This window comes from Anoplophora glabripennis, unplaced genomic scaffold (assembly GCF_000390285.2).
Source record: "Anoplophora glabripennis isolate ALB-LARVAE unplaced genomic scaffold, Agla_2.0 scaffold82, whole genome shotgun sequence".
NCBI classification, from domain to species: Eukaryota; Metazoa; Arthropoda; class Insecta; order Coleoptera; family Cerambycidae; genus Anoplophora; species Anoplophora glabripennis.
In genome coordinates this window covers 1,154,663-1,168,492 of record NW_019416227.1, presented here as the reverse complement: position 1 = coordinate 1,168,492, position 13,830 = coordinate 1,154,663, and the positions used below count along the sequence as shown (strand labels likewise).

The 13,830-nt window shown below is 34.5% G+C and overlaps 2 protein-coding genes across 6 annotated transcripts in view; one reads left to right on the top strand and one right to left on the bottom strand.

Moving 5' to 3' along the window:
* Positions 1 to 13,830, bottom strand: part of LOC108903462 — a 105,567-nt gene that overhangs the window by 12,318 nt on the left and 79,419 nt on the right. For all 4 annotated transcript variants that reach the window (XM_018705659.2, XM_018705657.1, XM_018705658.1 and 1 more), the window contains 3 exons: positions 8,410 to 8,596; positions 7,968 to 8,063; positions 1,324 to 1,484 (listed from right to left, as the gene is read on the bottom strand). In XM_018705659.2, the coding sequence (XP_018561175.1) occupies positions 1,324 to 1,484; positions 7,968 to 8,063; positions 8,410 to 8,596 (444 nt within the window). The remainder of the gene's footprint in view (positions 1 to 1,323; positions 1,485 to 7,967; positions 8,064 to 8,409; positions 8,597 to 13,830) is intronic.
* LOC108903459 overlaps positions 1 to 13,830 on the top strand; it is a 141,684-nt gene that overhangs the window by 74,250 nt on the left and 53,604 nt on the right. The window lies entirely within an intron of this gene.

The following is a 13,830-nucleotide window of genomic DNA, read 5'->3' as shown; positions in this document are numbered from 1 at the left end:
CTTAATTACGTCTTGAAGATTACAATGACGCTTTCAGAATCATGTTTGGTTGAAAATTAACGCCTGTACAGAGGCTTAAAGTTCATAACTTTTGGAGCCTCCGTTATAAATAAATAGAATTGTGCGAAAACTATTGCACCTACAGCGCCCACTTTTGGCACACTTTTGAAGTATGACAAAACCCTCAACATGTCATAGGTTTTATAAAATTTTAACTTTGTTGTTTATTAACCGATTTTAATTTAACAAGTCTCATTATGTAGATAATTTTACTCCCTACAAGCTGTCTCTGAGTAACTTTTCGCTAATATTGATCGTTTTCCCTGCAAAGTGAAAAAACTGTTTTCCTTACTTATTTATTTAAATAGAAAAGTTAGCTAACAAAAGTTTTTGACTCACGAGATGAGAGATGTCCTGTATACAATAATCTCGGGGATAGGACTTTTTTCGAGTTTCTCTTTTATTTTCGCTAATTTTCCTCATGTACATTGAATCTGGGCCGATATAAAAATTTATATGGCACAAAATATGGCAAGATATCAAGAAATCAATATACTTGTGACTTTGAGTTTGACCTTCACCGTAAGTTTTAAGGTCAAACAAAGGTCAAATTGAACATATTAAATGGAACACCCTATTTTTTATGTCAATGGAAAAACCAGGTAAAATTTGGAAAATTTTAAGAGTTGCAGAGGAATAATTTTTATTAAATTATTTAAGTAACTTAGAGTCCTTCGTAGGGTCGTATGCGAAAACCGCCGTACGTTTAAAATAATGTGACTAGATTCTAGCGCAAAAAAAAATTCAAGGAGATATTTCTTAATGGATCGTCCCAGACTGGAAAAGGGCATAAGAGTAAGAGGATTACCGTTTCTATGTGGCGACTTGGACAATATCCAGCTGGATTTTCCGGAGCCGCTCTATTCCTCTCTGCGAGTAACTTAATAGAGAGAAAATCGCTTTAACCCCCTTACAAGTTACTATACAGCAAAATAAATCTTTTATTGGTTTTCGATCCCAGTTCCTTTTAATTTTTTTTTAATAGAAATATCAGAAACAACGTACTCTTATTTGGCCAAAAATTTGTTGAATACGAAATTTATAAAAATCGTTGATGAATAGATTGAATGTAACAATGGAGGAGTGGCTAAAAGGGTGTCATAAAGTATTCGGTAAGAGGACGTAACTTGGAAAAAAGTGGGAGAAACAGTGATTACACAAAAAACCGGCCACCAAACGTACCTGATTCATACCACCACAAACCGCTTACATTAAACTTCGTCGGTGTCTTAAAATCACATGTAAGAAAAAAAAATTACTTACCGGATCGTGCTGACCCGGATGTTGTCCAGCTGCGTCTTACACCTCTCCCCCTCCTTCAACAGCGTCACTTTGACGAAAATCTTGTTGTTGTATATGGTCGCCTTGACTTGACCAGCTGTCACGATGTCCTCGAATGAGCACGAGTAGTGGTCGTAGCCGTGCTGGAAGGAAAACGTCACGATATGACAATAATGTGGGGACGGGGTCTAGAACGTAACCCTGAGGACCACCGCAGTGTACAGAGTTATACGTATAACATTTTACAATTTTAGGAAACTTTCTTGCGGTCTCAAAGAAGTACATAAAGAAATAAATCACGTTAGGTTTTCGAGGTGTTTTATAGCGGTTTCCAAAAGAGTGACCGCAAAGTTAGCCTATTTTCTCACCCTTGCCAGAGGCCTTAAAAAAAATTCTAAAAATATTCTGCATATATCAAATTATTGGTAATGAAAAATCAAGATAAGTATATTTTTTAGTTTTTCGAAAAATGTCGAAAATCACCCCTAATTAGGGGTTGATATGATGACGCAAAACTGAAATGTATGATTAATGTCAATAAGAATAAAAGCAATTCTTATTGTATTTTTTCTATAAAATAAAATCTTACAAATAGGAAATAATTTATATTCATGATTAATGAGGGCGTGATATAGTTGTAAGGGGCTTAAATCAACCCCTAAGTACGGAAAAAATAAAAAATTACTTGAAAAATCAAGATTTTTCAAATATTTTTTGATTTTTTTTATGTTTAGGGTATGATTTTTTCACCCCCTATGAGGGTTGATTTTTATAAAAAAAAAATAAATTGGGATAATTAAGTCAAGTCAGCTTAATCTTTCTGATCAGAAAAGTAAGATCTGTTATAAAATATTCGACAGTTTTTGTATATCGCTATGATATTTTCGTATGTTATCACGTTCGGGGGTAGTTCACCCCTTCGTTACAGGGGTGGTTTTCTTATAGATACTAGTGAAAAATACACGATTTGAATTTCTAGTAATTTTTTCCTAGATTTTTCAATTAGTTTTTGATTTTTGCCATATTTAGGGGATGATTTAAGCCCTTTAGCGAATTTAAGGGTGGACTTACAACTAACGAGCGTTCAAATAAAAACGTGGTCAAGTTGGTTCTGAAAATTTGGACGTAGGGCGTAGCGTATAGCAAATGAACTTAAACGTCATCTGTCAAAGCGCTATATCGCCGCTATCAATTTGAATATTTTCGTTTTAAAAAGCGTTTAAAATGGTGTTTTCTCAAGAACAAAAAGTGTTTATCATAGAGTCCTACTTTAGAAATGGACGCAAGATTGATGGAATATGGAAGTATTCTATTGAGGAATGTTTCATAGAATTTCAAAATCAATTTCCCGGCGTTGTTGAGTACAAAATTTTTCAAAGTGCAGTTCAGCGTTGTGTTAATGTTTTTCGTGAAACGGGCAGTGTAACAAGAAAAGAAGGAAGCGGCCGACCTAAAAAGCGGACTGAAGAATTAAAAGAAAATGTCCAACAAATAATGGAAAATGCGCCAAGAACTTCTGTACGTGTTTTATCACAAATGGTGGGAGTATCAGTCGGTACCTGCCACACAGTGTTAAAAAAAGATTTGCGTTTGTTCTCCTATCGTTTAACTTGTCAGCAAGAACTTCATGAAGTTGATTTTCCGCGACGGGCTGTATTTTGTGAATGGTTTTTAAACAACTACGGTGAACTTCATAATATCACCTTTTTTTCTGATGAAGCCTGGTTTCATTTAAGTGGTTACGTAAACTCACAGAATATGAGAATGTGGTCTTCTGAAAAACCAGATAACTTTTTTGTCGAGGGCCCTCTACACGCTCAAAAAATTGGAGTTTGGTGTGCTCTCAATCGAAGGAGGATTTATGGACCTATTTTTTTTAATGGTACTCTTACTGCGCAAAGGTATAGAGAAGAAATTATCGCTCCTTTTGTTAACCAGCTGGAAGAAAACGAAATTACAAACTTTTACTTTCAACAAGATGGCGCAAGGGCACATACGGCAGGCGAGACGATGAATATGTTGAGGGAAGTTTTCCAAAATCGACTAATAAGTCTCAATGCTGAACATGAATTTCCACCGAGGTCATGTGATATTACGCCGTGTGATTTCTTTTTGTGGCCTTACCTTAAAAACACTATTTTTGAACTGCCTATTCCTGATTTAAACCATCTGCAGGCTCGACTTATAGACAAGATTCGTGAAATTAACAATACCCCGAGCATCTTAGAAAATGTCTTTAATTCTTTGAGGAACAGGTGTGAAAAGTGCTTGGAACAAGGAGGGGGACACTTTCAGCAGCTGCTTTAATTTATTGTTATAACAAGGAGGGGGACACTTTCCGCAGCTCCTTTAATTGTTTGTTATTGTTATCACGATTATTCTTTAAAATAAAGTTATATAGTCATTAACGTTATTGAAACTGACAGCTGCTATACAGCTCGTTGAGAAATGAGGTTAAGTTGGTCGCTATAAGCTACTCCCTACGTCCAATGTGTCAGAGCCAACTTCGAACACGTTTTTATTTGAACGCTCGTTATATCACGCCCTCATTTATTAATCATGAAAATAAATTATTTCCTATTTGTAAGATTTTATTTATAAAAAAAATATAATAAGAATTTCTTTTATTCTTATTGATATTATTCATATATTTCAGTTTTGCGTTATGATATCAGCCCCTAATTAGGGGTGATTTTCGACATTTTTCGAAAAACTAAAAAATATGCTCATCTTGATTTTTCATTACCAATATTTTGACATATGCAGAATATTTTTTAGGATTTTTTTTAAGGTTTCTGGCAAGGGTGAGAAAATAGGCTAAAAATATACTGCTTTGCGGTCACTCTTTGCATGGAAATTGACCCATTTAAAAAAATTTTATATCTCGGTAAATATTCGTATACATCACAGTGAGCACCCTGTGTCTATCTCGGTTCCAGCAGACGATGGGATTCCCATTTAAAGAGACATCCCAGCAATTTAAAAGCCGCAGAAACGCGCGGCATTGAGGAAAAAGGGATTAACCCGTTCCGGCAAACCTTCTAGGGATGCTCACCGGCCCAAGGAAATTTCAGTAAGTAGACTTTTGTGCTTTGTACGTAGCACAAAGCTATTTATCGAATAGTGAGACAGCGGGACGACACAATGGGGCCTGATTGAAGCCCGTAAAGACCTGCACGAGAGGAGAGCTTCGGGGTAAAGATGTTGGTAGGTACTTGTCCTTCGTTACTTCTATTCCTCTGATAAAAGAATAAGTTTCGTACGATCGAGAAGAATGTTCGATAATTTGATGGCGGGAACGAAAATATAATATAAGCGGATTGATGAAAAAACCTTCCTTTTTCATTGTTTTGAACTCCCTGTATCTACAGTGTGGGCCAATTTCGACATTTTTTGGGAAATTTCTAGTATTTCTCGAGGAGACAGACAATAATATTATTTAAAGGCATAGAATTCAACACATTTCCGGGCGAGTTGCACAATACACGACGAGACAGAAAATAGATTGAAAAAGAAAAAAATGAAATACATGGAACTTATCCTCGTGAAATATGAAAAAAAAAACAACAAAAAACTATCGAAATTGGCTCCCTTTGACAGACATACTTTGGGATCGAAATAAGTTCGAACTTCGATAAATAGACGTTGCTTTATTACGAGAAAATGACCCTCCCTGCCTCAGCGGCCAAGTCCTGTGTTTCTCCAATAAACTCCATTGTGTTGCGGGTAAACACAAATAATGAATTCCTGGACTCCATCCCCGGAGAGGAGGGAGGTTCTCGAAAGAACAAACATAATTAACTGGGCAAATAGTACGACGTACGGAGAAAAGGTATTACATGCGTTGCCCGGCAATAACCGTCCGCCGAAGACGACCTATTTTCGAAATTAATTATCCGCTGCGTTGGTTTTAATTCGCGAAATTGGGGACCGGGGCCTGGGGCGGGCGAATTTTAATCTGGAGGATACTGCGCTTTTATATTGCCCCGGTTTTTTTTTCTCGTCACCCTCCGGTAAGAGGAAAATTAAAACGGCTGTTTACCTAAGTCGCCGCGAAGGAAACAATTGAGGCCAGGATTGTTTTATATATGATTGTTTTCCATGAAAAGTAAATAAACATGGAAATCGCGTTTTCTGTTGTGAAATAACCGCTTTTTTAGAAAAATTCAATATACCTATATTATATAGCGGCTTTAACTGAGTGTATCGTGTGCGCATACATTCTATATTCGTTCCAAGGCCACAGCATTTTGTCTACACTCGCCGTATACCATTTTACATTTTTCAGTCATTACTATTAAGTGATTTTTTGTTGTCAGTATCTCTCAAGTAGATATTTAACAATGTGTAATTACTTACAAAATTATACATCGTGTAAGGCATTTTTATTTATGATTTTAGAAAAAATGCTAAATAAACAGTTAAATATTTTAAAAAATCTACATTTTTCGAAACATTATTTCTTTGAACTGTGAACTTTTTTATGGGAGTTAGTGTTTAGTCCATTTCTAATATTGATACAATTGCACTTGTATTAAAATGAATATGTTAAAAATAAACTTTAAACAAATAAAGTGGAAAAAAAAACAAAAACATGTTTCGTTTTTATTCTTCGAAATTGAAATGCTATGAAAATAAATAAAAGCTATTAGAATTTTTACAAATATTAAAAATTCGCTTCTCGCTACAGGGATCTCGGAAACGGTAAGAGATACGAAGTGAACTATCCAGTGAACAGAACAAAAAAAAAAGTGACATCAGAAAGGTTGAGGAATTTTTTCGGTCCGGTTTGAAGTTACTTTTAAAAAAAGAAAGTTTTACTTTATTTTAATAAAAATCAAACGAACAGGAAATAATTTAAAAAAATGTTTCCTGGTAATTCTCAATTTGTAATTTAAAAGAAAATGACCTTATTTTAATTGAATAAAATTAAAACACTTTTAAAAATATATATACAGGCTGTTACAAATTCGCTTCTCACTACAGGGGTCTCGGAAACGGTAAGAGATATGAACTAACTTCAATGGGGGAAAAGTTGCATAATCAGGGGACCAACATAATGCCTCTAAAAATCAAGGCTAACATGATTAATTTTCAAAATTTTGGAAATCCGTTTTTGTTTCATTTCAGCCTTGTTTAAAGGCGATATTGAAAAAAGAAGAACACTTTCTCATGCCAACTTTTTGCCCTCTATCGAATGGCACAATCAATTTTTATATGTAACGTTTCGTCTCCCCAGGACCATCATCAATTTCATTTTTTTAAATACTACCCCTGAAATTTTATTACATTTTTTGCAAGCCTTCATGACCCCCAATATTGTCCTGCCTCAGCCCGAACCAGAATCTCGAAAAATTCATCTTCAATGTATTCGTTACAAATTTATCTAAATTTTTGAAACTGTTCTTCTTTTTTCAATATCGCATGATACAAAGCTGAAATGAAATAAAAACGAATTTCCAAAACTTCGGTTTTTTGCAAATATTTCGAAAACTAATCATGTTAGCCTTGGTTTTTTAGAGGCATAATGTTGATTCCCTGATTATGCAACTTTGACCTCATTGAACTTAGTTCTTCTTACACTTTCCGCCATTATTCCATGGCTAGAAATTGGCCTCAATGAATTGGGATCGAGGGGGATTATCCCTCTTTATCCTGCCTCATCTCGTGTAGGCCTGGACAGCCTTCGTACTCCACTGTAGTGAGAGCGAATTTGTAACAGCCTGTATGTATTTTTTAAAAAGTGTCATTTTTAATTTTATTCAATTAAAATAAGGTCATTTTGTTTTAAATTAAAAATTGAGAATTACCAGAAATATTTATTGAAATTATTTCCTGTTCGTTTGAATTTTCTTAACATAAAGTAAAATTTTCTCTTTTTAAAAGTAACACCACACCAGACTGAAAAATTTCTTCAACCATTATGACGTCACTTTTTTTGTTCTGTTCACTGGGTAGTTAGTTTTCTTTTTAATATTTTCAAGAAAATAGTTTCTTATCGATGCCATATCGGATTCCACGAAAATTTTAGAAATTCCTCGATATTTCCTTAAAATTTGCATATCTATGAAACTTTCTGATTATTCCAAGTTTTTCAGAGTAGTACACATCCCGCTTTGTAATAAAACACTAAACACTAATACAGAAATACAAGAGACTTGTAAATGCGCAATCGATGACAGTTAAGAAACAACTAATTTTAAGACAAACAATGGATATAAGTACATGCGAAAGAAAAACTGCTAATAAATCAATCAAATAATATAGGAACGGTCGATACTGGACTACAACAGATTTCATTGTATAATGTTTTCATTATTTTTTATGATTTGAAAATAATTTGGAATAAATTCATAAAATTATTGCAAATGTTTGCACATTTCTTCATTACTTTGACCAGTCACTGAGTTAACCATTTGTTTCCTTTTTTAAAAACATTACCAAATGACCTTTCTCGTCACTAAAATTAATTTCTTCCTCGCCAAAGAATATAAATTTAGGAACATATTCAATTTTAAGCAGCAAACGCACTTCTAACCGATCGCACAACAACCTGGCCTCAGAAGAGTATTCTAATCCGCGATAAAGTCAACACGCATCAACTCCCGTCTCTTTCATCCACTTACCTTGAACTCCCTCAGAGTCAGGCTCCCGTACACCACCAGCCTCTGTTTATCCTCGTACAGGCTCAAATCCTGCACCCTGCTCAGCGTCGAAAGGTCCTGGAAAAAAGGAATAATTAAGCTTCAGTAGGCATCCCTCCTCCTACCTTAAATATTTCATTCTATTTTAATTGCACGACGTCACAAGTTGGTCTCCTACTAGAGGTGGAATTCATTAAACACATGCGTGCGCTCAACAAGGATTGCCGTAAGACAATCCGCCACACCGCGCTGTTTTATCACTTGCAGGGCAATGCAAGGGTGAGGTAATCGAAATTTAGGACTGTTTTGTGGCTCTGCGTTTTTTTTTTTCTCTTCTGAAGATGCATCGACCGTCCTATCATCCATAGATCACTGGCCGTTCTATTTTATGACTGAAGACCGTCAATGTAAACGTCACACTCACCTTAATGAATCCGTAGCCCGTCTGGAACGCCCCCTGAGACAGCCCCGAGGGTTTCTCCTTAAAGGCCGCATTGATCAGAGGGGTTTCGATTAACCTGTAGTTCTTGTCCACGATATAATCTTTAGCGGTGCACAGCAGAGTGTCGAGCAGTTTGTTGGCTCGCTGCGAGTGCTCCCTGGCCAAATCCCTGGAACAAATAAGGGATGATTCGACCCGCGTCCTTCGGGGTTAGTTAAACCGACGAAAAAGAGGCCTGAAAAAACCCCCGTCGGTCGGTATGGGGGCCGGATTCAACTCCTGCAAAGTATCTGTACACGAATGGCGAGAATAATTACGTCATTTCAAAATTCATAAAATATATTTTTTCTAAAACTGTCATCAAAAGTGGACGTTTTTGAAAGTCGAAATTTTCAGTCTTTTTTGTCACCTACCTCCAAAATACTTTTATATCCTAGAACGTCAAAGTATTTTTCGTTGAAGAACATAAAACAAATGTCGAACTATACATTTTAAGTAATTTAACATTTCAATACAAAATAGTGACGCCAACCTTTTGGTTAACACATTGGTCTAGACTTGAAATCACAAAACATCTCGGAATATGAATTTTGGAAATTTTGTGATATTTACATTTGTTTTGGCATTCAATGTATTTTTTAACATGGAATAACTGACCATAACGTCGAAGGTTTAATTTTATTAATTTTATGTTCGAAATATGCTAATAATACCGCTTCGGACACTTTTTGAATTCGTTGTAGGCAATCTGGTACCCTCTCGACGATTTTTTGGGAATTTCGAATTAAACACTCTTAGAATATGAATTACAATATATAATTCTGACGCTAGTTTTCAACAAACAAGTTTTTAATGTATTCCGAACCTTAACTGAAGTAAGATGACATCCACACATACAACATTTCATTTAATCAAAGAGTCAGATTTGAAGACGTTAACAATCATACCTAATTAGTAAGCAGAGTGTGGCCGAGGACTTCGGCTGCCTTGCCGGATATTAGGAGGCAAACGGAAACTTTTCTCCTATAGAATGAGCGGCAGGAGGAGGCGGTTAGCTTTAGTTAGCTGCTCCTTTAATGAGAACTACAACTTAGGCACTCCGTACTTTGACTAAAGTGCCGTAACAAATTTGGCAAGGGGACTTGCTTGAGTATCATACTTATTATGTGAAAGGTCTATTCGGAGAACAGTTTCAATTACTATGGGGATCGAAGACGCATGTCTCAGATTTTCTCGTGGCGTGAAAAGCTCTAGACACAATCCGAGGAAAAATTCTTGGACACGAAATGTAAAGAACGGGGTCCCCATAGGCAATTAATTAGTTGCACAACTTGTTTCTAATATAATTATAGTGTAAAAATTGTAAAATTATATTATTTTGACTTTGTTGCGATTTTTCTTCCAAAATTGGGGAAAAACTAACACCAGCGCGTACAAAAATATGCCTTTGGATGTTTTTCTCAAAATTTCTGGCACTTTCGTACATTCAAAAGTTTTTTTTTTCGAAAAAACGAATATTTTTTTTCTTCTCTTGTGAAAATATGTTAGATTATCATGTTTTAAGAGCCCCTGAAAAAAATCAGCTCTAAAAAAATTTTTTTAGAGGTCGCTCAAGATCTTTAAAAATTTCCAAATTCGTCAAAAATTAAATTTTTTTCTCATTATTTTATCATTTTCTAGATTGAAAAAATTCTCGATTCTGAACATTTCAAATCGATCTAAAAGTTACTCATAATTATATTAACTTTAAAAGTAGTGTACCAAAAATGTTTTTGAGCGACCTCAACGAACTAATAATTTCTTTTATTGAATTTGATGAAGAAACGAATAGAAATAAATCACGAGACACTTAAATTTTAAAAAATTAAAAAAAAATAAATATTTGATATAGTGCAGTAGTAAATTTTGCCTCGATAAATTTTTTAGTATTTCGTGATTTATTTCAATTCTTCATCAAATATTCAATAAAAAAAATTATTAGTTCGTTGATTTTTATTTTTAGAGGTCGCTCGAAAACTACTTTAAAGTTAAAATAATTATGAGTGACCTTTAGAAATTAAAATATCGATTTGAAATTTTCAGAATCGAGATATTTCTCAACCTAGAAAATGATAAAATAACGAGAAAAAAATTTAAAAAATAATTTAATTTTCGACGATTTTGGAATTTTTTAAAAATCTTGAGCGACCTCTAAAAAAAAGACTAAAAAAACACGAAAAAAAATATTCGTTTTTTTTTGGCCACCCTGATGTACATGGACTATACAGTGTGATTTGAACGCTTGGCTTCAATAAAGTAGTGTATATCAAGGGTGTTAAAGTTATAAAAAGAAAAAAAAAACTGTTGACACCATTCGTGTGGGAATGCTGCAAAATCTTCGCAATAAATGTGCTCAAAAAACTTTATATCAAAATATTTGCAACAGGAGTATCTTTTTTGTAAATAAATGTAAGTACGTACCTACGAAATTTTTGAAAATGTATCCACGATGTAAAAAAGTCAATACCAAAGATATTACTGAGAAAACAATCCCCACCCTTACAAATAATATACTCTTTTCGATTGCACTATCATGTTTTGGTATCACCAGTTGCTCCGAGAGCAAAATTTTGGAAATTTTCGTCTATTTTTTCTTAATTTAAATTTACTATTTAAAATAGTTATTTTTATATTTAGAACGAGAAGTGGTACTTTTGCGTACAAGAATGGAAGTCATTTTGCCGAGCTTAGCGAGCTTCGCAAAAGCATTTTACGGTCGATATACATACAATATTTTTTCGAAAACTGCAATAAAATATGACAATTGTGTTATATACAACAATTTAATTATATTAATTATATTTGAAATCGATTGAACCGTGTCTCAATCAATACGGTTCAAGCGCGGTGACTATCACAACGATAGCAGTCTAATAAACAACAAACATTAGTTGTTTGTTGAAAAATAGTGTCAGAATTATATTGTAATTCATATTCTAAGAGTGTTTAATTCAAAATGAGGTCGGAAAGTGAAGACGAGCATTTGCCAGGGGAAGTATTGGAAGTGGCACAAAGTGCTGTTTCACAATTAATCCCCAAAAAATCGTCGAGACAGTACGAGAATGGCTACAATGAATTGAAAGGGTGGTGCAGTTCGAAGAAAATTCCGAAAGTGTAAAAAGCGGAATTACTGGCATATTTCGAACATAAAATTACATTAAAATATCACAAAATTTCCAAATCTAATACCATATCTGAAAAGCATCAGTTGGATATCATCCGAAAAAATCCAGAATTCTAACGAAAGAAGAAATTAATTTAAGAAAATAACAATACATTGCCACTAAGAAAATAGCGAATAAACTATTTCTATTTTTTATTTTGCTCTGTCATCTTTAGTACTGTTTAATTTTTATAGATAAGAATTATTAGGAAGAATCCTCAAAACAAAAAAAAAAAAAGAAAATCTTTATTTCTGAGAATTACGAACAAAATTTTGGCATGTCGATCTGGAAGAAGGGTACTTAATAAACTTATACGGCTGCAAAAAATATTTGAAAATATAGAAATGAGAATAAAAAATCATTAATAACACTTTCGAGTTCCACTTTTTACTTTTTTTTTTTGGAAAATAGCCTGTCTGTCAGCTGTCAAGAAAAAATGAGCAAATAGCGTAGATACCAAGAAGGCCAACCACAACCATCACAAGTCACGAGCACATTTACATATAAATCGCGGTGCTGATCCCTCTCTTTTTGCCTCATAATCGAGTTACCTTCTCAGTTACGTTTTCCGGCGGGGAAAGTTCTATACGCGCCAATTAATTCCAAGACTGACGTTCCAGTTCGAATATATTAGCGTTTAGTAACTTCATTACCATTCTATTAGAAGGGCGAGAATGGGGAACGCGACTGGATTGAAAATTCTCCGGGAAACTCGAGAGTAGAAATGTCAATTTTCGGCCGGTTTTATATACTGTTATCCTTTCCCATTCTATTCAATTTTCGACCCGTGGAAGTATACGAGGAAGTAAAACGGTCCCTATTCCCGGTTCTATCAAGTTTGTTGTTGGTCCCGCGCGCTTTCGTAACGTCTGCCGGGAGGGCGACTGAAAAAGTTTGAGGAAGGCTTACCAATAATAATTTTCTTGATAAAGGGCCATGATAACTCGACATTTCCAACCAAATATTATAATGTGGATATAAATGGAGCGGAAAATACGTAATTTTGCAGAAATTGGTACTTTTTGAAGTATGCCTACAACAGTCGTTAGAAGAAAAATATATTTCGACATTACCCAAAAAAAGACTATTATGAGATTTTGTAAAAATATTTTCGGACTAGTATTCTGGAGAACCCCTAAAAAAACTGACCCCCACGTACAGTTACACCCTGTATATAAATTAATATTCCGCTTTGATATTAACCAAATTTTAATATCAATAAACAGTAAAATAAAATTTTCCTCACTCTTCTGCGAAAATTTATTGTTGGTTTCATGGATCTGTCCGAATTATACAAATTACTCATTAACGATTAAGTAAGAATCCATGTAGTGCTTATTTTCAAAAATTTAGGCCTACTCTGAAATTTTCAAAAGAATAAATAAAAATTTGTGTATATATTTATCAGTGATTTGACAATTCTTATAAAATTAAATCTAAAATGCGTTACGTCTTTTGAAACTCCGGCTACCCAGTTTTAAAATTATATTTTAATCATGATCTCGGCAGCAACCAACATAATATTCGGGCTAGCCCGTGGCCGCTGAATTAAACAACGCCGTACCCCAACCATACCTTGCATGCTTATACGCACCTAGGACTAGACAGTATAATCGGAAACGTAAGTCCATTACTAATTTAGAATATTTGGCCCAAGCACACCGCACACAGCTCGCATATACCCATTGAGCACCCATCGAGTGTTGTATCGACCACCTAAGACTTTTTACCAGTGGTTGGAAATATATATACGTATATTTATTTGCTGTAATTTTGTTCTTTAAATTAATTTTTAAATATTAGAACAAACGAAATAATAAACCGTTTTATAATAATTTGTAAATCGCGTAAAAAAATAAATATCTATGGTGCTATGTTGAATGTTCTTTGATAATTATAATTATTAAGGTTATTTTAACTCGTTACTGTTAAACTGAATTAAAAGTGATTGCTGAGAAATTTTCAATATTTGAATAGATTCTAGTTTGTAAACATGGGAGTGATGTAAATTATTTTTGGGATGATCTCGGCAGCAACCAACATAACATTCGGGCCAGCCCGTGGCCGCTGAATTAAACAACGCCGTACGTTGCCTGCTTATACGCAGGGCTAGGACTAGAGAGTAATCGGAAACGTAAGTCGTTCACTAATTTAGAATATCTAGCCCAAGTCGGGCGAGCCCGGACACAGCCCGCACCCG